The sequence below is a fragment of the Mustela nivalis genome, assembly GCF_964662115.1.
Source record: "Mustela nivalis genome assembly, chromosome: 1".
NCBI lineage: Eukaryota > Metazoa > Chordata > Mammalia > Carnivora > Mustelidae > Mustela > Mustela nivalis.
This window is the reverse complement of record NC_139020.1, coordinates 80,163,787-80,191,165: the sequence shown is the minus strand read 5'-3', so window position 1 is coordinate 80,191,165 and position 27,379 is coordinate 80,163,787. Positions and strand designations below refer to the sequence as shown.

The 27,379-nt window shown below is 43.8% G+C and overlaps 1 protein-coding gene across 6 annotated transcripts in view; it reads right to left on the bottom strand.

Annotated features, from left to right (window-relative positions):
* KCNAB1 (potassium voltage-gated channel subfamily A regulatory beta subunit 1) overlaps positions 1-27,379 on the bottom strand; it is a 400,144-nt gene that overhangs the window by 95,965 nt on the left and 276,800 nt on the right. For all 6 annotated transcript variants that reach the window (XM_082685469.1, XM_082685473.1, XM_082685472.1 and 3 more), the window contains one exon: positions 16,223-16,266. In XM_082685469.1, coding sequence (XP_082541595.1) covers positions 16,223-16,266 — 44 coding nt within the window. The remainder of the gene's footprint in view (positions 1-16,222; positions 16,267-27,379) is intronic.

The window sequence follows — 27,379 nt, the reverse complement described above, 5'->3', positions numbered from 1 at the left end:
CAGAAGGGGGCTGGGAGGCTGGCATGGATCTGGGAATCATTATGGTAGAATAATGCCTGCATTTGTCATCTTAATGTGCTGATAGTCTCTTCTTACTCCTTCTTCTAGCACCAGGGGCCCTGGTTTCAGGAAATATCGAGACTGTTCCCAGAAGAAACTTCCGGGGGCACAAAAGTATCTACCTGATGACTCTCCATCTTTGGTCATTTTGTGATTCGTCTAGAACCTTAGGGACCGCTCACTATGAGGGGCTAGAACTGTCTATTAACTAGGGAAGAATATGCAATCAAGGTGAAGAATGTGCCACCAAAAGATTTGATGCTTACTGTGTCTTGTGGCTCTTGAAGTTTGGGTAGAGATCCCTGCCAACTCTCTGCAAGGAAAGGGAACCATCCATCTGATTTATCAGTGTCCCTCCTACATCAAGAACAGACTCCCTTTTACAGGTCAACTCCCTCTTAGGTCCTGAATTTTTTTCTCTTATTTTTCAACAATCCTAAATGGTAGGTATTCTCATTTCCTCTCATGAGGGTATCCATGGATAAATAGGTTCACCTTGGAGACTTGGCTCCTCTTTACTATGAATGATGATGCCCGCTCCAGGGTTGCCGTGAGAACTTAGTAACACGATGACAAAGACAGCCAATGCTTTTTGGAATCTCGTGTTGTGCCAAGCACTGTACTATATACTTTATAGACATTATGTCACTTGAAACATGTGACCACTCTGTAATTTGGATTTATTTGCTGGAATATTTGGGCCAGGATGTGAGCCCAGTCACTCTGGGTCCACAGCCCATGCTCTTGTGATTTCAACAGCTTCTATCAAGTGTCTAGTGCAATACTACAAACACAACAGATGCTTATTACTAAGCATTGCTTTCCTTCTTATCATCCAAAGAAATAATAACTGAAGCACCAGAAGTTCTGTAAGAAGAGGAACAACGTTTCCAGAGACCACAGTGAAAGCCAAGGTCAGCATTAGAATGTATCAGTTCTAACAGTATATCCATCTTAACAAAGCTTGGGAAAGTTTATTATTTATTCCCTTTGGATTTTTCTTAAGTGACCCATGGAGAATGGCGAATGAAACAATAAAAATGCCACAAATTTCTGAATTTTAATTGGGAACCAAAGCTAAATGAAAAACAAACACCACACCTGGCACTTGCTTCTTGCACTGGGCACCAAACATGACCACTTCCCTGCTCTCTGGCTGTGCCTCCTCCACACAGCCTGGCAAGTAAAATTTCTCAGGTTCTAAAAGCTTCTATATTAAAGTCCGCCTCCTGATAAGCAAATAACTTGGACAGTGACCCAGGACTGCCTCCTCAACTGGTCAGAAATAGAGGTTGAAGTGCCTTGTCCAGGCCAGTGTTCCTCAACTCTGGTCCAATGACTAGGACCACTTGGGAGCTCCTCCCCCAGAGAGTCTGATTTAACTGGTCTGAGGAAGATCCCAGGCACAGATATTTTTTAAAAACTCCTGTGTGACTGTAATGGCCACCAGGGTCAAAAACTAGTCCAGGCAGCAGTTGGGACATCATTGGAATGAACTCGATCCTTCTATGAGATCCCAATATGACCTTAAATGCTGGGCCCAGGGAACGCAGAACAACTCAACAAAGAAGGCAGAAAGTGGTCTGGATCCCAAACTCGAGACTGTAATGTCCTGCAGGGATTTTAACCCTGACCAAATAAAGGGTTATAGACTGTTCTTTCAAGATTCTTTCTTTGGTGCTTTGCCCTTCATTTTATTAGTACTATTAACCTTGTACAAAAATCCCAGTGGCAGTAAATGACTGTAGCAAAAATAGCTTAGTGAGAATAAAAAACGGGTGGAATAAAAAAGAGCCTCAGCAGTCTTGTTTTCTGGGACAAGATAACAAGGGCCACCAATCCTGATGGAGCAGGCTACAAGTGAGACACATCAGTCTGATGGGGTCACGATGGAATTTCTCCCACTGGTGCCATGTAGAATGATTAATTCAATATGGAGGTCTAAAAGCTTACCAGAAGCCTAGGCAGAGATGGGCTGTTGGGTCATTATGCCATTCCTGCATATTTTATTCAGTCTAGACAACACTTGATTTTAATTGAATAGGCTTTCGTGCCTGTGGAACCCATACTCCAACAGAAGTTAAAAAATTCATTCCAAAGACAAACATAAACACATTTTCAATTTTGTGTCACTGTTCCCAGCAGAGGTAATTGAGAATCCACTGTCTTCTTCATATGGCTCAGTGGGGCAATTAGAGATGGACACGGCAACCACTGATCCATGTGACTAAAATGCCAAGTCTTCTTAAAGTTACACTGGTATAGGAACTATATACATTCAGCACACCTTGGATATTGCAAACTCCCAAGTATAAACCTCAATTAAAAAAAAAAGTATGCAAGACCAGCCATGACTATTAGATGACACAGTAGAAAACATTGATGGAGTGGCAACAGAAGACCACAAAGTTGCCATGAGGTACAGAACGGAAAGTACACATAAGAGAACTTGAGTGGAGGTGTGCCTCATTCGTTTTCTAAAGACATACAATAGAAATCGGGGGATTAGCCTTCGTGTGCTAAAATTTCTCACCCTTGCCGATCTTGGGCAGTTACCTTTCCCCACACACTCTGTCCTTAAAGTCTTTACTTTCTTCCGGTCTAATTTGTCTTCTATTCCTTCCTTGATCTGGAAGGTTAGGATGTCTGAATGACGAGATTCAGTATTTAAAAGATTTTCTTACCCTATTCTCAACTCCATGGCTTCCCTGTTCCTTCCCTGTGGCTGCCTAGCAATGCTCCCCCCCACCCCCCCACCACTGGGATAAATCTGACTGTCTGGCTTCTCATCACCCATAACTAAGACGCTGAGCTGTGCTGGAGAAAGTCACAGAATACAGAGACAGCTGCATTGTAAATTCACAGTCTATAGTAATGACGCCTAGAGCCCACCACTGCTCTGGTTTCTGATAATTTTTCTCCACTGTTTGGATTTCAAAGATGCCCTACTTTTCTCAACCTTAGGCCCCACTTCCTCTTCCTCCAACATCAGCAGATAATCAAGCTTCCTGCTTCACAGAGAACATAAAAGCTGACAAACTATAATACCCTCTACTTCTTGCTCCCAAACCTAGCAACCTACCCAATACAGATACAGTTGATGTTCTGCTCATTTCCTGGTGGTCTGCAACTGCGCACGGACTTCCCCTGGTACGCAGACGCCGCATCTCCTTCCCCCTCAGCTGGTGTGTGCCTGACACTGTCTCCCGAGTTAAGGGACCATAAACTAAAATAACACCTGTCCTTTTCCTTCTCTTCCTGTCACTGTGGAAGAGGGTTCCTTCTACCCAAGATTTTTTTTCTCTGCAGATGCCCTTGCTCCTTCTTAGCGACCTCAGTTGACCAATTATCACCTCTCATTACTCTATCTTTTCTTTGCCTAAATTCTACTTTTTTTTTTTTTTTAAGATTTCATTTATTTATTTGACAAAGAGAAATCACAAGCAGACGGAGAGGCAGGCAGAGAGAGAGAGAGAGGGAAGCAGGCTCCCTGCTGAGCAGAGAGCCCGATGTGGGACTCGATCCCAGGACCTTGAGATCATGACCTGAGCTGAAGGCAGCGGCTTAACCCACTGAGCCACCCAAGCACCCTGAATTCTACTTTATTGAATGTGAATTTCACACCACCACTCCATTTCATTTTCGTTCACATTTGTCTGATTTCATTTGCCCATTTCTTTATTTTCGATTTCTTTGTGTTCTCTAACATCAAGAACATATCTAGAAACTAGCACTTTTTAAAAACCCCATCTTTAATTTGTTATGCTGACACCTATAGTAAGTCATTTTTCTGTTTCTGTGTGCTTGTTGTTTTTTTGCTCTTAAAAAAATTTCCTTTACCCATCTTTTGCTTACTAATCTGGTCGAGGCTCATTTACTCACAATTTCCATATGTATTCTGTACAGGCGCTCTGTACATGCACACAGTATGATGAACGGAGCTCACAGTTAGTGAGCAATTAACTGATTGTTACATTTAATCTTCTGTAAAAGCGAGAACATTTGAGTCCTGGGCAGTCTCTCTCCTTGCTTCTATTCCTAGCCCTCTCTAATTTGCTGTCTGCTGTGACCACTGTGACCAGAATGAGCTTCCTAAAATGCATCTGGCCAAGTGACTCCCCATCACAAAACAGATCAATTCTAAGCTTTGTGGCATGGCCTCCAGTATTCTTCCTAATCCTCCCAAAGTCCTCTCTCTCATCATTTTTTCTCCCCTAAAGTTCCTTCTCCAGGCCATGCTAGTTTGGATTCCCAGGCTTCTCCTCCTAAGTTTATCACTTCATCTGGGAAGTATTTATTGAGACCCCATCATTTCCCTAGAACCATGCCAAGATGGCGGAGGAAAAATGGCAAACGATAATATGGGCTCTGTTTCCTGGAGCCCCCAGGGCTCTGAGGCATCTTTTCTCTCCTTTCCCCAGCACAGCATCAGGCATATCTTTGTGCAATCTCTGAACATGAGAATGAACGAGAAGAGTGCCAGACTCCGTGCTTGACAGGGGGGAGCAAATCCATCATGGTTCCTGGCCCCCTGAGAGCTCACAAACTAAGGCGCTGGTGGTGTCTGAGGCAGCAGACCCACCAGCAGGGTCATGGCAGCCAACCGCCTCTCCCAGGAAGGTGCTGAAAGGGAGAGGGACTGCTTTACTCTTCCAGCTTCAGCCTGATGATGCTGTGAGGGGTGACAAAGTCAGATAGAGAGCCACTTCCAGAACTGTCTCAGAACCCATCCTGTCTCTTCTCCTCAGCAAGCCAGTGGTTACAAGTACCATCTGAGGCCGAGCGGGCCACACTTTCTGCCCAGCCAGGGCTGAGGGAAAGGGCACCGCGGAGCAGTAGGCGGACGCTTAGGGGAAGTGAGTGAGCAACTAAGAAGAAAAATGACAAAGTCCCAGTTACCAGAAGCAGGGCCCCACCAGCCGGGCTCATCCTGCTGTTTCCTTCCTCACAGCCTGAAGAGAGCCCCATGGCTAGACTGTCAGCTCTAATTCAGCTATTTCTCATTACCTCATCACCCATTTTCTATAATTACATGTTGGGTGGCCTCTTCCTCCTATCTTAATTAGTTGTCAGATATAAGATGAGCATTGAAGGTATTTTCTGCTTTGCTCTCATGGAGGTCCTCCTTTGCATATTTTCATTATCCAGGTGTTAGGATGAAGCTTTTATTTGTAAATGAGCCTGGGGCTCACTGATCCTTCAACATTTGGGGGGGGGATGTGAAGGAGAGTATATTAAAAAGACAAAGCTACATATATCCTCCCCCCCCAGAGGAGAGTTTTGGTGATTAGGCAGAGAGGTCACAAGAAGTCAATGTGAGCTGAGCCACCAAACTCTGAGCACACCTCACACTGTAGAAAAGGCTGGGAGAATTTTAATTTTCAACCTTGGCCACCAAAGACATAGAAAAAGCTCAGATAAGCTAAAGTGGGGATGGAGGAAATGTCTTCAGGCTCCAGGGCTATGTTCTCTTCTTAACTCAAAGCAGAGGAACGAGGAGCTTTCTGGGCAAGAGCACTTTACATTTCTTTTGGGAATCTGCATTCTGTGGTTGAGGTAACTTTAAACCCTTCCACAGCTTCAGCGTTGGTTCCTGATTGACTGAATTCCTTCAATAATTAGTTCAGAGATGGATACACAAGCCAGTCAAAGCCAGTAAGACATGAGGCTTGGAGCTGCTGCCACCATATTTTTACTCTGAGGGGTGCCTGAGAATGAAACCTCCCACTTGCTGAGTTCAGAGTCTGATCCCTGCATCAAGCCAGAAGTTTCTATTCTGGCATAAGCTGATGTTTTCACTGCTTTGGCTGGGTTTTCCGTTCACTTAGTCAAGATGATTTTGGATTGATTCACACTCAGCATCTGTAAAAAGAACTAGGATTTTATTCCTGACTTCAACCAACTGAGGCCTCTAAGGCAGAGGTATGAGTCTCCACACATTTTCCCTCCATGTGTTGACCCACAGCTGGTCACCCCTCAGGCATTCGTGCTGCCCTCCCAGAGGTGGCTCCGGGAGCTCTGCACACTTTTAACCCGAACATTCCATTTCACAGGACAGCGACCCAACGGATTCCCCTGGTTTTTTTAGTCTCATGATTAGAGGAATTCAGCTGTATTGCAGACCGAAACTAGGAAACTTTCTTGAACTTCCATTTGGGTTTTTATGCTGTCTAGGTTTAAGAAACCTTATAAATGTAGTGTGTGGGACAAAGCACAGGCGACACTATGAATAGACCTGCATGTACACAAGGTGTGCTTCAGTCAAGCTTCTTTTCTGAGTCCAGGAGCTATGAACAAGACTTCTGACGTCTTTAGGGCGATACGCACGGAGGGAAAGTCAGGAGTTCACAGCTTCATTCACAACATCCACGCAGAAACAAAATGTCTGCCCTCAGCTGCAGTCCTACTTGGAAATCTCTTCGAGGAAAAGCCCTCTGGATAATGGGCCACAAGACGTGGCCTCTGGTGTCCATTCTGTCTGCTTGCCTACCCTAACTCAAGAGTGAGTCCAGGGAGCTGTTCAGCCTCCCACATTTTCTGGTTCTAAGGCAGAAAGAAGGACTTCTCACACAAGTACCGCTCTGGGCTCATCCTGAACTTGATCACCCCCATTATGACTTTGAGAGGTGGAAGGAGCCTTCCATGCCTGGTCGGATGGTTCTCTTCTCCAGGAGGAAGCTGAGGCTAGGAAGAGGCTGTGGGCACTTGGAGGCTGGAGGTTGCTGAGGCGGTGGGAATCAGGCAGCTAGTGGAGGGCCAGAGGCAGGAGATGTGGGCTCTGCTCTCTCTACCACTGACATTGGACAATATATTTTCCCTCTTCTTGCCTCTATGTTTCTCATTTGTACAGGGGGTGGTGACTCCAAGGACAAATTCCCCCTCTCATAAGTGTGAGACCATGTGTATATATAAATGATCTGTTCCATCAAACTACCCAACACCTGGTCTCTGGAGGACCTTCTCTTCCCTGCTACCTGGTGATCTTACAATTATTGGCTTCATTTTGGAACCACAGGTAGCAAGCGGGGGTTACTCATCTTTTTACAACTGCCCTGAGGGAGATGGTGGGTGAGTGTGTGCACAGGGGAGTGTGCAGTGGGGTGTTAGAGATCCCTCTGCCCTCTGCCCTCCAGCTCTCCCCTGGCCATGGCTCTGGCAACGTGTGGAACATCAGGCAGCCGTTCTCCCAGGCTGGCTGTATCTTAGCTCCCAATACACTCTAGAAGGGAAGGTAAAGGCACATGGCCAGGACTCGCTGGTAATTCAGAGTGTAGCGAGGGCGTCAGCAACTCTGAAGGATTTAATTCATGAAAGCAGGAAATGTGGAAGCAGTATTCTAGAACAATCTTGTAAAAATACAAACGCCTGTTACAATTTTAATGTGTACGGCCCATGGCAATTATTCAAGGTAGATGTTCCAGGAAAGGTGACAAGCCCCACATTCTTTCAGTCCACATTTAATATTCATGCAGTATTTAAATTTTGTGGATATTTTGGTCTTAAGATAGTTCACTCTGTATTAAGCAAAAAAATTGGTAAACTCTTTAAAGGAAGACATTGTACTCTTTCAATGGTTTCTCAAGTGTCTTAGAGGCACTTTATAAATTCTTGTTGTCACACTGTTATAATGACAGGTAAAGGGGCTAGTTTACATTGGCCTTGGCAACAAGAATGAGACTCATGAAGGATGTCACAAAAATAATATCACCTATGTTAAATATTTAATGTCATGTTCTCCTAGTGTCAAGATACTTAGTCCCGTGAGAGCATCTCTAAGGCCGAGGGAGATGAGCCAGGAGAATGTTCTGCACATATACAACACATGAAAAAAAGAAGCCCTCACAGCTTAGTCTTACAATTCATTGCTTTTGCTCTGGAAGCTTCCCTCAATTAAGGAAGGGTATAAGGCAAGACAGGCCCAGGTGACAGGTGCTGACTGGAAGGGGAAGTGAGCCCAATCTGCTTGCCCCAGGAGCTTTCCACTCCAGACAAGCCCCAAGGCCAGGCCTCAGCTAAGCAGATTTTCCTCTGAGCACCTGCCATTCAGGTACAGATGCCTCGGCCAGCTCCAGGGGCCAGCAGAAGGGGATCATAGATGCTGGCTCCCCAGCACCCCTTCATACAAGTCTCCATCTCCTTCCTCCTGGTTGGGGTAATGGCTTTTAACCCTGTCCCCACTTCAGAATCATCAGGGCCACCTTTTAAAAACACCTGCATTTGGAATGGGCCTCGGGAGTGCCTTCCTCAAAAGGTCTGGAGGGAGCTGCTTATCGGCATTTTTATTTTTTTAAAGAGATTATTTATTTGAGAGAGAAAGTGGAGTTGGGGAGAGGGAGTGGGAGAGAACCCCAAGCTGACTCCCCAGCCTAGCGCAGAGCCCAACACAGTGCGGGGCTCAATCTCAGACACTGAGGTCATAACCTGAGTTCAAATCAAGAGTCAGACCTTTAACGGTAGGCACCCCCAGTTACTTGCATTTTTTTTAAAGGCACAGGTAATCCTGATATGCAGCCAGAGCTCAGAAGAACCACCTCTTGAGAGACTCAGTGTAGGCTCCCACCGTGTTTAATATTTTACTCTGGGACTTTGTTTCTTCCAGAGTGAGGTGTGAAGGGGTCGTCTCAAAAGGGCAGCATGGGGTGACAGGAGTCTGCCCTGCCCAGGAGTTACAGCCCCGAGGCTTATGGAAACAGGGCCCTGGAAGCATGGGGTGTTCCTTCTTTTCCCTGCTCAAACCCAGACCAAACCTCATCCGGTTGGTAGCGCGGTATAAAATGCCCTTCCTGGTCGGAGCAGAGCCCAGACCTCCTTTGGGATGATGGTATTCTATATCTTTCTAAAAAATGAGCATGTGACCACGCATCCCTTCGTCTGGGCCCCCCACTCCTTAGATATCGTGCGTCACTTCCTATAAATCTCTAGCTGCTCAGCTTGCCACACGCACCTATGAGATGCTTTAAAACATGAGCAAAATGGGGGCACCTGTGTGGCTCTGCTGTTAAGCATCTGCCTTTGGCTCAGGTCATGATCCCACGGTTCTGGGATCGAGCCCCATGTTGGGCTCCCTGCTCAGTGGAGAATCCGCTACTCCCTCTCCCACTCCCCCGCCTGTGTTCCCTCTCTCACTGTATCTTTCTGTCAAATAAATAAATTAAATCTTTAAAAAAAAAAACAAACCTAAATTAGCCAAATGCATTTATCCCTAAGTGTGGGTTCTTGGGGCAAACAGAATCTTATAATTTTTAAATATAATTCCTTATTCCATATCTTTTTATATGTAAGTACTTACATATTTTCTATTTATAATACACATTTTAAAATAGAATATAAAATCTGTATTTATACATAGATTTGTTATATATATAAAAATATAAATGTGTGTACATATATACATAAAAGGATTTATTATAAGGAATCGGCTCACATCATTGTGGAGGCTGAGAAGTCCCAAGGTCTGCCATCCGCAAGCTGGAGACCAAGAGAACATATGTGCAGATTCAGTCCAAGTCAGAAGGCCTGGGAGCCAGAAGAGCCCATGGTTTAAGTTGAAGTCCAAAAGCCAGAAGACTCAAGAGCAGAGGAAAAAAGGGTAAGTCTAAAAGTCAAGTCTAAAAGTAAAAAAAAAAAGTCTTTTCAAGTCTAAAAGTCAAAAAAGTCTGATGTTCCAGCTCAAAGCAGTGAGGGAGAAGGATTTCTCTCTTAGTCGGGGAAGGTCAGCCTTTTTGTACTATTGTGGCCTTCAACTGATTGAATGAGGACCACCCACCCACAGCGGTGAGAACACTCCCAGAGTGAACAGTGCAGGGTTAAGTCAGCCTCTTTCAAACACCTGTAGGGGCACCTGCTCACCACTGTGTGTCACCTCCCATGGCACGGATCAGGCAGGCCTCTTGCTGCTAATGTGAGACCTTGTGGGGGTAACTCAGTGTGGGCAGACAGGCCTCCTAACTGCAGGAGGGAGAGCCCTGCAAATATGGCTCTGAGCGCCACCCCAGCCTGGACTGCGTGTCACAGTGTATGCAGTGGACCCTCTGGTCCCTAATGCACTCTGGGGACAATCTGTGATGTTGGACCTCTTTTTGTGTCCTCTTCCCACTCCCCACCTCCCACCTCCACTTGGCCTTCTCTGTGTCTGTGTTGATATGCTGCTGGAAAAAAACAAAGAACTGGGCTGGCTGGACCCCAGCTACTTATGATCCCTAACTTTAGCTAGATCTTCACTAAGATTCCGTGGGCTTTTTGCCATTCCTTAGCCATTGGTCCATTTAGCCTGTCATTCATTCAATAAATAGAGAGTGCCTACAATTTGCTGGATACTCTGTTCTGCTAAGAGTACAATAGGGGTGTAGGGGAAAAAAACTCGGTCTCTGCTCTCAGGGAGCATACAGCCTGGTACACTCTACGAGGCAGGGTGCCCTAAACCCGTCCAAATAACTCAGTCCTCCGTATATGCAGGTGACCCCAATGATAAGCCTGGGTTTGCCATTGCTAGAAGTTCCTGGGTCTGTATTTCCAGCACTCCCTATGCCCACTAGATCTCTGAAGCCAGAAGTTGACAGGCTCTCTGTCATTGCCCCCACAAGGCTCCTGCTTCTTTGAGCCATGCTTTCTCTTACTGTTCCTCTTGCATTTCTTCCTTCTGAGATGATAGCTCTTCCACCATGATGCCCCATCCACAAACCCAGGCCCCCTCCTCTGCTCAGGGAGACGTCTCATCCTGTATCGCCAGGTTGCCAAGTCCCATTTGTTCTTCCTCCCGAATGATCTCCTCCTTCCTGCAGCTCTTTTTTTTTTTTTTTTTAAGATTTTATTTATTTACTTGACAAAGATCACAGGTAGGCCGAGAGGCAGAGAGAGAGAGAGAGAGGGAAGCAGGCTCGCCGCTGAGCAGAGAGCCCAATGCGGGGCTTGATCCCAGGACCCTGAGGCGATGACCTGAGCCGAAGGCAGAGGCTTTAACCCACTGAGCCACCCAGGCGCCCCTTTCCTGCAGCTCTTTAATGCCTCCTGCACAACCTCCTCGTCCCCTGACTCTGAATTCATCTCCATGTCTCCATTTTCAACTCTTTCCCTCTATCTAGCTATATGTTGCTGTCAGAAACAAGTCTGCTACATTTGATGATGTCCTGCTGCTGATCCAAGCATTGAAATGGCTTTCACGGGGTGTTTTTAAAAAATTTGTTGTTGTTGTTGTTTCTGGCAGAAAGACGGTTTTATTCCTCCTTTCAAAATGGAATAGAAAGCACTAAAAAGAAATCAGCTATTAAACTGTGAAAAGATAGAGAGGAATCGTAAACACACATTGCTAAGTGAGAGAAGCCAATCTGACAAGGTTACGTACTGTGGGGTATCTATAGGGTATGAAATTCTAGAACTCACAACACTGCGGAGATAGAAAAAGAGTCAGTGGTTGCCAAAGGGTGGGGGAGGGAGAGATAAATAAGCAGAGTGCTGAGGATTTTCAGGGCAGGGAGATTATCTGTGTGATACTACAATGATGACTACACATCATGACCAAACCCACAGAGCATACGACGCCAGGTGACATACAGATACCTAGAGTAAACCACAGTTTGGGTTCTAATGACATACCAGTATAGGACTGTAACAAATGCGGCGCTCTGGTGTGGGATGTCGGTTGTAGGGGGAGCTGTAGGTATGTGGGGTAAGGGAACAATCTATCCTTTCTGCTTAATTTCACAGAGAACCTAAAGCTGCTCTGAAAGATCAAGTCATTTATTACATATGCTATTATAAGATAGATTAATATTAAAACTATAAATTTACTTTCAAAATTTTATATCAACATTTACGTTTGGAAAAAGTGGAGCTCCTCTGATAGAAGGAGGAGGGTGGGGCGAGGGGGGTCAGCCCTGTCTGTGCCTCACCCCTCAGCGTTTCCTTGGGACCTGGGAGCCTCAGGACTTGGAGAACACCAGAGACCTAGAGGGCACACGCTGAATGACTTAGCAAGGCAAACAAGTGTTCTCATGATCAGGCCTGGCTTTCCTTCCAGGCGCATATCCTTGCGCTTTGCAGACACCTTGCGTTCGCGATACTCTACATATACCCCACAGTTTCCCCAAGTACCCACTGCTCCATGCGGTGTCCCAGGCTCACGTTGCTCCGTCTACCCGGAATCCTTCACCCTCTCTCTCCATTTGACGACTTCAAGTCTCAACTCAAGCAGCACATTCCCTGTGAAGTTGTCCCAAATTCTTTAGGAGACTCTCCTCATGCTTGATTCATTTTCTTTTCTCCATTACGGTATGTGCTAAATGTAGTGTCTGTTTCCACATGCCCAGCTCCTATGACTCTGGGAACAGCTGGAAAGCAGCATCCTTGCTGCTTTCATCTTGGTATCCCTGTAACCAGCAAAAGGAATCTGTGCGTGCGCGTGCGCACACACACACACACGCGCTCTGTTTTTTTTTTTTTTTTTTTTTTTTTTTTTTTTTTTTTAAACACTGTCTCCCCTTTGGAGACTCATTTACATGCGGGACTTCATAGACACCTAATTTTTTTTATTTTTAAGGGCTTTTGCTTCAGTTTTCTAGATTCTTCTGACTAAATTTCTTTTGCCATAGATACTATAAGATATTTCTATGATTTTTCACATTTCTTAATTTATATTTTCTTAGATGATGCTATTTATTTAAAAAAAATTTTTTGAAGATTTTTTTTATTTTAGAGAGAAATAGAGAGCACAAGCAGGAGGAGCAGAGGGCCAGAGACCTTCGAGCAGATTCTGTGCTGAGTGCAAAACCCAGTCAGGGCTCCATCTCACGATGCTGAGATCACGACCTGAGCCGAAATCAAGAGTCAGATGCTTAACCAACAAAACTATTCAGGGACCCCTAGTCTATTTTTTAACTTATATTTATAGGTGATTTCTTTCAATGATAAATAGTGAATAATTGTTTACCATACAACACATTCTCAAAAAAAACTAAGGTCAGAGTCTCTCAGATAATGAACCTCCAGAGTCTTTCAAACTCAAGTAAATGGTAGCAAGATCAGAGCCATCAATTAAGCAAATGTCACATTCCCTTAGATTTATGGTGAATGAAGACCAACCGCCCTCGCCTCCCAAATCATCACTCAGGGGAGTCAGAAAACCTCAGGCTTCGATAGCCTTCAATATCTTTGAAATACAGTGAAAGACGGCACAATTTGTCGCTACTACCTTTGATTCGATTACTACTGTCCCTTCCCTGGTTGCCACACTTTCATTCAATAAGAGCCAAGAAAGGCTCCTCCAGCCCTTCCCCAGGGTCTGCCCATGGCTCTGAATCCCACATCACCAGGCTTCCCTGTTACAGTCACTTAACCACCCTTAGTCATTCTCGCTCATGCTTTGCACATTTTAGCTCTGGCTTTACTGTCACTCTCTTCAATATTAGTTTTTCTTTTTTAAAAGAAGATTTTATTTATTTATATGAGAAAGAGAGAGAGCACGAGAGCATTTACGGGGAGAGGGGCAGAGGCAGAGGGAGAAGCAGACTTTCCACTGAGTGTGGAGCCAGAGGTAGACTCGATCTCAGGACGCTGAGATTGTGACCTGAGCTGAAACCAAGAATCAGCTGCTTAACTGACTGAGCCACCCAGGAGCCCCTTCAATATTAGTTTCGTCACACTTTTTAGTGATTTCAGTGACTCCAAAGATAAGCCCTCCTTGCACCTTCATCTCTCAGTTTTTTGACCTCTCCTCTCAACTGATCTTGTCTTCAGCACTACTCAGGTCACCCTCTGCCAACGGACACACCTTAGACTCGTCGCTACCCAACACTGAATATCTATCATCTCAATTTCAAGCATTCCCCTTTCTAACTACCACTTTTTATCCTTCGGTCTGTTTCTACCGCTCTTATTCCAACAATCCTTGTCCCTTTGTTTGCACGATTCATCGGTCCTATCCATTTCCTACTATCCCTCCACCTCCTCATTTCACTCATGGATCATTTTCCTGGCTCTAGTCCTCATCTTCCTCTCTGCTCAGTTTAAACTCTGAGGCCCACCATTATAATCACCCTCTTCCCTAAACTCTCAGCTTCTTGGCTTCTCTTTTTCATCACATGCCCTTGAGAAACCCCATCCTGCGGTTGCAGGAAAAACACCCAGCCACGGGGACGGGCTCACTTTAGATTTGGTAGCATGAACCTCAAGCAGACCCATAATGCTCTCAGACCACTGTGACGCATCCCTCAGTCTATGTACTCTTCTGCTTTCCTGGATGTCCTCTTTCTCATCCAACTTTCAACACCACCATCCCATCCTCACTAATAGCTGGTGACCTTGCTTCTGATTTCTACTGAGAATAGAGCAGCAATAAAAGAGAACTTCCACGAGTTACCACCACAGTCAACCACCCGCCACACTCAAAGCCCATGTACTTGGCCTGCTTTCATGATACTGTTGTCTTGTGTCTTGAAAAATCATTCTAGGTATTTTTCTGTCTTCTCCTACATCATTTTTTTTTCCCTCTCAAAAGGACGTCCTCATCAGCATATAGATATGCTGTCATATCTTCCATGTGTAAAAGCACTCTCTCTGACTCTGTCGGCCTAGCCAGCTGCCCCTCCTTTATGTTTCCTCTTACAGAAATAGTCATCAAATGAGTAGCCATCAGCTATTCTCTGGAACCCATTTGCTCTCTTGAACCCACTCTAATCATGCGTGAGCTCTCTACCCCTAAACAATGATCTTTTCAAAGTCATCAGTGACTTCCCTGCTGCAACACAATCAATTCCTGACCCTCATCTTGCTTACCTATGCACCGCCTTTAACAGGGTTGGCCACTCCATCCTCCTATTAAAGTTTCTTCACCTGGATTCCAGGACTCCACATTCTCCTGCTTCTCTGCCTGCCACATTAGCTGCATCTTTCCAGTTTTCTTTATTGACTGTTGCTCATTTTCCTGATTCCTTAATGTTGGACTTCCCAGGTCTCAGACCATCTGCTCCCATGTGTTATCTCTACTCACTCCCATAGTGTTCTCGTCCAGTCTTGTGGCTTAAACAGCATCTACATGTTGAGGACTTTCAAGTCATCATGCTCTTAGCCCACATCTCTCTTCTAAAGTCAAGATTCACATATCCATCTACCTACTCGACCTTTTTTGTCTTGGATATCTAACAGGTATCTGAAACTTATTACATCCCAAAAATCAATCTTCTCATCTCCCCCTTTCTAAAGCTCCCCTTCTTCATTCTCCCACACCCCATTTACTGGGAATTCCATCCTTTCTTCTGTTCAAGAAATCCCCTCCCCTGACCCCCAGTCATCTTTGCCTCTTCTTTTTTGTCCTCTGTTCCATGAAGAATCAAAGATCCTGCCAGCCTCTGCCTCCAAAACAGAGCCATAATCTGACCACTTCTCATCATTGCCTCAGCTACCATCATAATCTAGACTCTCTTAGGTTACAGGAATAGTCCTTATGGTGTGGAAAGACTCAAACACCAAGGCTGCTTTTTTCCATATCTGGGAGAAATCTGGAAGCCTTATATCTCCTCAAGTCTCACACACAGACATCACTGTTTCAGATCATCCTCATGTTGTTACCACTGCCATCTCAACTTATTCTTCTTTAAATATTTACATTTTCTGGGAGGAAATTTTATATTTATACACACACACACATATACACACACACACACACATACAATTTGTAATTTGTCCTGAGAGTACTAAAGGTACATTATAAAAGTACATAAAATATACAACAGTATAGAAAAATAAGTAAGTAAATTAGGCAAAGGGAAAATAAGGATAGAAAAAGATTCAGATGAAGCTACAGGTGAGGTGAGCATGCAATGCATACAAAGGTTTTCTTCGCATTTGCTACACATGCTACACATGAAACACATAAATTTCTCCCTCTAAGGTGTGCTTTAGTATCAGATTTATTTCTTCTTGATGGACCCCATGAGGCATCATGGCCACAGCGCCCCTTTGGGTGGGTGTAAAGAGGGAGAAGGCTGTGTTGGGCAGGAAAGGCTCAGAGGAAGTGGGTCAGTTCTGGTCAGGAAGCCCCTCCTCACCTGAGACTGGGTCTCAACGTGATCCCAGTCACTCTTTTGGTGTTCTCCCCAGTCTCCTACTTCCCAATCACCCCCGCCCAACACACACACTCACACACACATGATATAACCCTGGTACTTACCAAGACCCAAGCAAGAAACTCTGAGTCCTGATTTTCCAAGATTCCTGGAATAAAAATAAAGCAACATATGGTCATGACTTTCTTAGTGAAACACACTGAACTATGAATACTATTTCTCACTTTTGACATTGATCTTGACTAGAGTTGTGATAGAGGCAGAGCTGCAGGTGCAGGTCTATGGTCTTGGGAAGAGTCTTTCATCTCCATTCGGGGGCTAGGAGACTCAAAGTGTGCTCAGGTTCAGCACAAGATGAAAACAGACCCCCCAAAATGCAGCTTTTCAGCTCTAAATGATCTTTATGAATTTGTTTACAAATTTATTTTCTCTCTTTCTAGAACATGAATTCCTTAAGGGCAAAATTTGTATCTCATACATCAACCAGTCATTCCTTATTCATTTATTATTCATCCCCAGAGCCTGACACACAGGGAATCCTTAATAAATATTTGTTGGCCAAGTAACTAATAAACTGACTTCTAAAACAGAGTATTATTACTGATAGTTGGGGATTATTACAAGAACAAATTCAAGATGATCCTTTAGGCTGTTTAAACTATATTACAGATATCCTTTTACTTGCAGTGGGGCCATGTCCTAAGAAACCCAGCCTAAGTTGAAAATACCATAAGGTGAAAATACATTTAATTCCTCTAACCACCAAACATCATCGATTAACCTAACCTACCTTAAATGTGCTCAGAACACTTATAGTATCCTACCATTGGGCAAAATCATCTAACACAAAGCCTTTTTTTTTTTTTTTAAGATTTTATTTACTCATTTGACACACAGAGATCACAAGTAGGCAGAGCGGCAGGCAGAGAGAGAGAGAGAGAGAGAGAAAGAGAGAAGCAGGCTCCCTGCTGAGCAGAGAGCCCGACGCAAGGCTCCATCCCAGGACCCTGAGACCATGACCCGAGCCGAAGGCAGAGGCTTTAACCCACTGAGCCACCCAGGCACCCCCAAAGCCTTTTTTATAATAAGGTGTTGAGTGCCTCATGTAATTTATTGACTACAATACTGAAAAAAAAAAAAAAAGAGTGGTTGAATGGGTATAGAGCAGTTTTAAGTGTATTGGCTGTTTACCCTCTTGATCGCAGGGCTGCCTGGGAACTGTAACCTCCTGCCCAGCATCATGAGAGAGTAACCTACCATATATTGCTAGCCTGGGAAAAGATTCAAATTCAAAGTTTGAATTCTACTGAATGCACATGGCTTCCCCTCCATCACAAAGTCAAAGACCTTAAGTCAAACCATCAGAAGTAGGGGACCATCATATTATTTTTTTTATCAAAGGCTACATAAAATTGCTACAAGATTTTTGAAATGATAGGTTTCCCCCCCTCATCCATCCCTTTGCTTTTCACCCCTGAAAGCTTGTCAAGAAGAGGAAATACATTTCCACTCTTTAAATAGAGAATGAGGAGCGTTAGTCTACATGGTAAGGTATCCCGTGGAGACCTACCCCCTCCCCATCTTCCTGCCATCTGCCTCACAGCTGTCATGGAAGAGATCAAAGTTTCAGAGAGAACACCTCCTAGAATTTTATAGGGGTCTAATGTGAGGAGGTGACGCTTAAATAATTGAAACATGGTAGCAAAGTGTATCCTTTACCCTCTGGTCAGATGCTCTTCTGAGAACACTCCCCACCCCACCCCCACCCCCCTACTGCCCCCACCTCTTCTACCTCAAGTGAAACAGCACAGACATTTCCAACTGCTGCCGAACTCAGTTCTTCCAGGTGCTCTCTCGATGCTTCCACAGTCTGCTGTCTTTAGAGGTAGTAACTACAGCGATCTCACTTTTGCATCTGTTTTTCCCCTCTGTTTATTATTCTTGTCTATAAAATGCCACCTAAGCAACACATTTAGTTTCATAGCCTTGTCCAAAGTGCATCACGTTGCAAAGAGGTGAAAGATGCAGGTTTCTGACCTATTGTTGAAATTAGCCAGGGAAGCTTGGAGAAATCACTTCCTTCCTCTGGGGTTCAATTTCTTCACTAGGAAGATGAGCTATTACACATGCCTGGGCCATTCACCTAGCATCAGGTCTGTGGGACTGGAACATGACAATGTATGCTAAGGCGTCATACAGCAGACAAATGCAAAGCATAATTATTTTGGGTGCCTTCTGACTCTGCTCCCCCTCTCACAGACCTAGTGCTACATTTTCCCATTTGAAGCGGGTTAAAGACACCTGGAAGGAAACTATTGCATAAAGGAATGTGTGAAAAATATTTTGAACTACTAAAGAGGAGAGAAATTACTGGACTTCTCCCATGAAAATCATTTGCATGAGAAAGTATTCTTTTAGTAGTTTCTCAGAAAACCACAGGCTATAAAATCTGAAGATTTCTCTTTTAGTCTTTTTAGTCTACTGATTTTAAAGGACAGGAATCTAGTACAAAAGCTATATAGAAGGGAGAAGAAAAAAAGACTATACCAAAACAAACAAACAAACAGAAAGTAAATATATACATAAATACAAAATACTTAAAAATTAAAATATAGAATTAAAAAAATCAGTACAGTTGACCCTTGAACAACACAGATTTGAACTGCATGGGTCCACTACATATGGATTTTTAAGATAAATATAATATTGTAAATGTATTTTCTCTTTCTTATGATTTTCCTAACATAATCTTAGTTTGCTTTATTGTAAGGATGCAGTATATAATGCATATAATATACAAAGTCTGTGTGGACTATGTTATCAGAAAGTTTTTCAAACAACAATAGGTTGTCTGTGTCCCTGACCTTCACGTTGTTCAAGGGTCAACCACATAGTGTGTAGCAGTCTTCCAGGTAGAGATATTCAACACTGATGCACCAGTAAAGACTTACTGGGAGGCTATCATGTTCCATGCATTGGGCAGGTCATGGGAATACAGAGAGGAACCCATTATAGTTCTCACCTCCAAGGAGTTTTTTTTATCCTCTACCCTTTCTTTCTTTCTTTCTTTTCTTAAGAATTTACTTTTTTGAAAAAGAGAGAGAGTGTGTACAAGCAGTGGGAGCAATAGGCAGAGGGAGAGGGAGAAGCAGCCTCCCTGCTGAGCAGGGAGCCTGATATGGGGTTTGATCCCAGAACCCTGGGATCATGACCTGAGCCATAGGCACATCTTTAACTGAGCCATCCAGGTGCCCCTATCCTCTACCTTTAGTGAAGGGCGCAGAAAAGCAACCATGTCATTATAATACAGTGGGGTGTGTCCTCGCCTAGAAGTCTTGGGGGAAAATATGAAGGAGCTATCTCAGACCTGTATCTGTGTCACTATGTAGGTGTCATGGTGGGGGGGTGATCCCAGTAAGGATTTTCATGTAATTTTAATCTTTCCACAATTTTGAGAACAACAGGGAGTACAGAAAACTATGCAGAGTGAGAGATTTTCCTAGCAAATGAAATAGGGCAAGGTTATGTTGCCGAGTACTTACCAAGCAATGTCCCTGCACCAAGGTGGGGAGACCTGCCCTATTTTCCTTATGACAGTGACTCAGGAAGATGATGATCACTCTGCTATGGGTTTGGAAACCCAAACTTGAAATACTTGAGAATTGTCAACAAAAGCAAATTGCAAAATAGCAAGTACTAAACGTAGCCCACTTTCTTGTCCCTGATGTTTAAACACTCAGGCCAGCTTTTCTGGAATGAAAGCCTTAGAAGATTTTGTACTATGTGAAAATTTTCCTGACAGACAAATATTTATAGAGAGGTGATAGATCCCTCATTGAGTCTCGGTATTTTTATTTTAACCCTCTCTAAATATCTTCACCCTCTAGAGGGAATGGTTACCAAACTCGGTTGGTTGGTTCATTTTTTTCTTTTTAAACATTTATTTGGCAGAGAGAGAGCGAGAGAGAGAGAGCACACAAGCAGGGGGAGTAGCAGGCAGAGGGAGAAGGAGACACCCCACTGAGCAGGAAGACTGATCTGGGACTTGCTCCCAGGATCCTGGGATCATGACCTGAGCCAAATGCAGACACTTAACTTAAAATATGGATTTTTAAAATAAATATTTGTTTTTAAATAAATAAATATTTGTTTTTAAAATGAGAGTTTGTTTTTAAAGTGGTTGTTTTAAAAGCGAGAAGCATTTTCTGTTGTGAAGTCCAGATATGGACTTGACCAGATATGGACAAAAGCCTTTACTTTGTCCAGGGTTGAGTCTCTGTGAGACTTCTACCATGTAAGACATTCTCAACATGTGATGATGCTTCTCACTCTGCAGATGTAGGAGATAGGAGGAGCTAGCTCCCTCCAGTTCAGCTCATAGAACTCCAACACAATTTCTGTAATTACCCATGGTGCCTCTGCATCCTTCTGCCTCTGTTCATGTCTATACAACACTAAATGGATATGTGGCAATAGTCCAGCTATTCTGACCCATTTAAGCTTTGCTGGATAACAGGTGATAGATAGGTAGAGAGAGAGATAGATGATAGATAACAGAAGCCCCAATACTGGACATATTTGATCTAGTGAGTACAAACTATATCATCAAAAGCTTGTTTGCATGGTTATAACACCAAATAATGGCAAAGTTTACATATCATGCTAGGCTCTAACAGATGCCTTGGAACCTTCTCCATCCCACATATGGAATTTTCATGACTACTTCATGATGTCGTGTGACGGTGTGCAACAAAACAACTTTCTAGAATTTCATTTTGTTGCTTAATTCCTCAGCATTCACACAATTGAGGCTACATAAAAATTCTGTAAGTACATCAAATTCCTAATTAGATTGAATCCCTCTCCCTTTTGAGTCAAAATAGTCTCATTGCACCGGTTTACCTATTTTATCTGTGTCAGATATGCCAGAAGGAAGTCTCACTGTGTTCATTTTTAGTATCTGCTCCTGTTCAACTCAAAATAAAAGCTCCTCTTTCCCGGGCAAACCTGGCCTGCTCTGCTGCTAATATTAGAAATGAATGACATCAGTATGGGGGCACAGGACACTTAGCTTTGTCAGTCAGATTCAGGAAACCCTAAATCTTAAATCAAAGCTTCAGTAAAGAGTTATCTGGAAAAGAGATACAGCTTCCTGAGAACACCAAGGTTGCCTCTCCCTGCACACCCCCCAACCCCCTGTGGGCAGGTTCATCCCCTCTGTGAATACAAGGCTGAACTCATCTTAGGCCAATGGTTAATTCTGTGACAGAGGCAGTCAGAATTCCTCGTGTCATTGTGTGACGCATCCATCAGGCTTTTTTTTAATTTTTTTTTTTTTAAGATTTTATTTATTTGACAGAGAGATCACAAGTAGGCCAAGAGGCAGGCAGAGAGACGGGGGTGGGGGGGTTGGGGGGAAGCAGGCTCCACGCCAAGGAGAGAGCCTGATGTGGGGCTCAATCCCAGGACCCTGAGACCATGACCTGAGCTGAAAGCAGAAGCTTAACCCACTGAGCCACCCAGGTGCCCCAGGCTTTTTTTTAAATTTTAAGGCAATAATGGTAAGAACTGAAATCAAGCATCAGGCCCAGTCTCACAAGCCACTGTGAGGCTTGTAGCTCCTTTACAAATCACAGGTGTTAAAACCAGAAACCGGCAGCACAAATGTCTTATCTTAAATTGCTTTCTCCTGAACAGGTGTGTCTTAGACATTATTCCCAGTTGTAAGCTGCTCAGAAAAGAGGAGCAGCTCGCTGACATATGTACCTTGCATTTGACCAAGAAAGCAGCATATTACCTGGGACTTCCGGCATGACTTAAAAGTATGTGAGTTCAGTTTGACTTGTTTTCATGTGCTCAGGTCATTTTGTCACCTGCCGTCTCATCTGTTGGAATGGTTTTACTAATCCCTCTAAATCACATTGTGCTAATCTGTGGTGCCCCCACCAGGAAGCTACTAGTCAAATCTGGGGTACACGGATTTTTCTTTTTTATTTAAAGAAATGTACATTGAACCTTCTTTGAAAAATCCAGAACCAAAGGCATGTTCATCTGTCGGTCAGCTGGTTTTGATAGTTGCATAAGAACACAAATTTTGACAGCTATGAAGGTGACTACAAATGGTAATAACATTTAGGAGGGCACCATTCATCTCTGTTGAGAAGCGAATAATGATTCATTTGGAAATCACCAGGCACAAAAAATGATGTAGCCATGCATTTTGAAAACAGACACTGACAAGCAGCACAATGAAACTTTGTTTCATTCTTACTTTCATTTAAGTAGCAACAAAGTAGAATAGGATTCTATCAGATTCTTTGATTTAAGCAGTTAGGTCATTTGTCAGTTGTAAATTCCAACTAGATTCATATTTTCACTGAATATACAAAATCATGTGCTAACCTGTAGATTCTAGAAAGGTCTAGAGAAGTATGGCAGAAAGAGACCCCCTGTAAGTAATTAATTGGTTCAACAGTGGTATATACCAAGGGTCAACCACACACTAAGCCTTGTATTAGGGGTGGGGATGGGCTGAGGATCAGATAGTAGCTTTTCTCACCGAGCTTACATAATAGAGGGGGAAACAGATACTAAATTATTAGTTAATTATTTAATTAAATAATTATTATTATTTAGATATTCAAATAAATATTTAAATAACATTTAATATTTAAATAATTAATATCAATAATATTATTAATAATAATTTCATATTTAATAATCAGTTAAATTATTTAGTTAATTATTTGATAAAAGAACATTATGCCCTCAGTATACAGTTGGGATGTTGGAGAAGCTGACCTGATCTGGACAGTTAAGAAAAGTTTTCTAGGGAAGCAGCATTTAACTTGAGATCCAAAGGAGGACTAGAAAATAATTTAATGAAAAGAATAGGGATTAGCCTTCTAAGCAGAGTGAACACGTGCAAATACTCAGAGACTGGAAGGTCACTGAAGAACTAAAAGAAGTACAGGCCAGTAGAAGAGTAGAGTGCAGAGTCACTCCGGGCGGCAGCGGGGAGTCACGCGAGGAAGATCAAACAGCATCTGGCGGGTTAGATTATGTTACCGATTTTGATCTGAGTATGAAGGAGTTATGGAAAACCACTGAAAAACTTAAACAGAGGAAAGGATTAAAAGGAAGACAAAAGGAGGAGTTAGAAGGCTACTTTGTGAATCCTGATGAGAAATGACTGTACCTTGAATTCTGGTTCGGCAGAGATAGGAGAATGGGGAAGATTCCAGGTATTCTTAGGCAAAATCTAGAGGACCTGGGGTTTGACTGAATATGAGGGTGAAAGAGAAAGAGAAGTAATGGGCCATTCTCAGATTTCTGACTCAGGCAGCTAGGTAAAGCCGGGTGCTTTTCACTGAAGTAGGGTTCATTCAAGAAATAGAGGGTTTTGAATCACCTTTAGGCATTTGGGAAAAGAGATATGCATGAGATATCCAAGCTAGTTGCCCAGAGCTCAGAATAGGGAGAAGGTGTTCTGGGTATGGAAGTTAATAGGCGCCAAGGGCTGGGGCCAGCTGCCCAGGGAAAGAGTGGTCAGAGAAGATGGCCAAGGCCCAGCTCTGAGAAGCTCCATCATGCTAGGTGGCAGAAAGTGTGTTGACAAAGGAGACGGAGGAGTGGCGGAGATGGAGAAAGGCAAAGTGTGGGTGTGAAAGGCAAAGGTGGGGACAGTTTCAGAGGGCAGGAGTGGCCCTCAGGGCTGAGGGCTGCAGAGAGATCCAGTCCCCGGAGGACAGAGGAAGGCCCTTTCCTGTTCAGCCCTGAGGGGACTGCTGTGAGCCCGCAGCAGTCATCTCAGCAGCCCTGGGGGTGGGAGTCAGGCTGGCGCCCCCGACGCACAGGCGCAGGTGACCATGCTAGCTGCCGGTGACCTTGCGCGGGTTCCTTAGGCCCTTTAAACTTCTTTCCTTAGTCATGTGTGCAGTTATTAATAGCCTACTACTTTTTTATTTTTGATGATTAAGTGAGAAAATATGGATGCAGCACCAGTCCCAGCATGTTTCAGTGTTCAATAAATGCCAGTTGCTTTCTGCCCTTATTTCTTAGAACTGGTGTTTCAAACATGGACTCTGGTGGGGTTCTGGTTCTGGTACTGAAGCCGGTAGGAGGCCACCTTTGGGACTGGCAAGACCTGCTTCCCCGACCTTTTGAACTTCTTTGTGCTTAGACATGATGCTTAGACATGGCAACCATCCTGAATCTATTATATGCAAATCATGAGTCATTTTGCGAGAATCATTAGAAAACTGGAAAATGGGGGGGTTAGAGATAGTTATAAGGGAGACAAAAGAGAAGGTGGCATTGTGTTGGCAAAGGCAGTTTGAGAAGTCATGCGAATCTGAGGAATTTCGAATGGTTCTTCTGGGATCCCCAGGAGCGGGGAAATGGAGATGAGACAGAAGGTTATGTGGATAGGGCTACACAAACTTAGGTATTCTGCAGGTGGTGGAGAAGGGGGGGAGGGGGTGGAATTGAGAAATGCTCCTCCATGTCTAGTTACTGCTTATCTAGAAGTTACTCTGCTTTTACTGTGTCAAAGACCCAAGACCTCTAAACACCTGGAAATAAAAAACTCAGAGTTCCAAATCAGAAGAATCTAGAATCTTTATCTCAGGGGCATAGAATTTGGAGGTTCATGAATATGAAATGGAAACAAGACTTTTCTCTTTTTCATTAATTTCTTACCGAAACTGAGCATCTCTGGCAATTATGAATGTAGGCAGCAAATCACGGAAGTACTCACATCACCTGTGACCCTGCCTCCAGTAGGAATTACAGGCATTTCAATGTCACATCACAGTTGTTTCAGAGAGCTCAAAAAATTATTTGCATTCACCATTTACACTCATCTTCCTTGGAAATTGTGGGATTTGTCTTGCCCTTAGAGCTTGTTATTTAATATATTAGTAAGGAAATGCATGTTTTACTAAGCTACAATTTAGATTTTAGATATTTTGAACTGTATTTCATTTCAATTTAATTGGAATTCTGTGTACTTCATGTTATGTACTTAAAAGCTCTTTTTCTGAAGAGTCTAGGCTTCACTGGACTGCTAGAGGGGCCTCTGCACCAAGACTCTTGGATGCAAATAGAAGTTGTTTAAAAATGCCTTTGAGCATTCATCTGCCACAAAGTAATGGAAGTTTGCAAGCAACTCTTTCAAACTGGGAGCAGAGACATTCCTGAAAAATATTTGAAAGCAAAATTAAATACGGCAAACCCCACTGCTCCTATTTCAAATGTGTATAATGTTGTTGAAAGTGTTGATGTTTTAGTGTATCTATTTATTTGTTTCATTTTAGTTGAGTCAAAAAATATTCCTTAGGCTCGTACGGGATTTATTTCCAAATTCAGGTCCACTGCTTGTGTTATCTCTGCTTGGATATAAATCCTTGACTCTGAGGTCTTGCATTATAGGCCCTACCCACCCACCCACCTGCAGACGTGGGGACTGCGGCGCTTACCCACTGGGGAAGGAGAGAGAGGAGAGGGGAGGATTTGCCAGCCTTGGGGCTCTGAAGCCTTAGCAAGAAGTGGCTTGTCTCATGCACAATATTTCTTGTATAATAGTTCACTTTCCTGTGATTCATTGCTTCAGCCATTTCATATTCCATTTCATGCATCTGTGCTTGTTTAAATAGAAAATGATGTTTCTTCCTAAATATTTAAGCTGGTCTATTGTCTCAAAGGTGTGCCATGTCGGTCCCAACATGGGCATGCTCTGCTGTGCCAGTTTAAAAGGCCCGGCTGTTAACTATTGCCAGTCACTTACACCTTAGTGTGAAAGAGATGCTAACCTTTTCCCCACATCACCTTGGAGAGATTTGAAGGAATGATCAAGAAAGAAGGCACTAAATATCTGAGAGAGATGGAAGGGGAAATGAAGTGGGCATTGGGGGAAAGAAGGAAGCTTGATGAAGGAAGCAGCCCCCCCCCCAAAGGGGAGAACGCACTTTGCCCCGTCCACATTTCATCCGGGATCACATCTCTCCTCGTGACAGAATAATCATACTTTCTTATGAAAATATCATACTCATACTTGCCATTTCCAAAGCCAGGAAGAGAAAATCGAAAGGTTTCAAAGTTTTCTTCCCCCAGTGGTGACGAGTTATTTTCAAAGAAATTCCACAAGATGAAGCGAAGGTAAAGCTTTTCCTGGCATCCAGTCTGTGAGAGAGCTATGATTCGTTTCCACTGTAATGAGCTGCGCAGCTTTCAAAGGCAAAAGGAAACAAAAAAGCATCTGAGGTAGGAGCTACACGCTCCACAGTTTTGTGGTTCCCTGTACAGTGGGCGCATCTGTGACTTTCTCAAGAGAAAGCCAAGTCAGCAACATGATGGAGACCGAGGTATGGACCTGACTGAGAGGAATGTTGGTGTTTAGATATGCACTTCATCAAAAGGAAATGCTTTCAGCCACAATGCACGAGTTTGCCTTTCACTTTCCTTGACAGAGGAGTGGAAAGGTAATGTCTGTTTTCTCTGTGTGTTCGCATCTTTTCCATCTGCCGTCGGGGCGGGGCCATACATCACAGTGCATATTCCACTCCTTCTGTACCAGGCTGTTTCTCCTTCTAGACTGAGTTCTGTGAGGGCAGGGACTGTGTCTAATGCATCTGTTATTTCCAATGCCCAGCCCTATGCTGGGGGAAGAGCAGGTGTGCAGGGCTGCTCATGGTGGGGGCTCTGAAGCCACTGCTGGCGGTAGTGGAAGAACGCATCATCATGTGTTTGCTTCGCTCCTGTTGACCAGCGAGGCTCTGGAGTTAACTGGCAAACACTGGCCGCCGTCGTGTGGTGGCAGAGTACAAGGCAGAGCAGAACGCCTCTACCAACCTCCTATCACTGAGACCTCTGGAAAGTTATGGAATCTCTCTGTGCCCCATCTGTTCCTGGTGATAATAACAGCAACTACCTCAGAGGGCTTTTGTGAGGATTAAAGCATTTAAGGCAGTGCTTGGCACACGAGAAATGCTCTCAAAGTGCGAGCTGTTACCACACAGATACCACACAGGTTTGAATTCGAGCTCTGGTCCTCGGCATCTTGTTTCACTGCATACAGCTTCCCTCTCCCATTCGCCCTCCCTGAGTGGAGGGACAACAGTCAATACTGAGGACTTTCACTCTTCTTTCAACCAGTGTAGGGTTAGGACTGCTTCTTCAAATGTCACAGGAGGCTGGTGGTTAGGAAACTGCTTGGCAGGATGCGTTTGATCCCCACTTATACCTTCCGTCTTCCCCTCTTT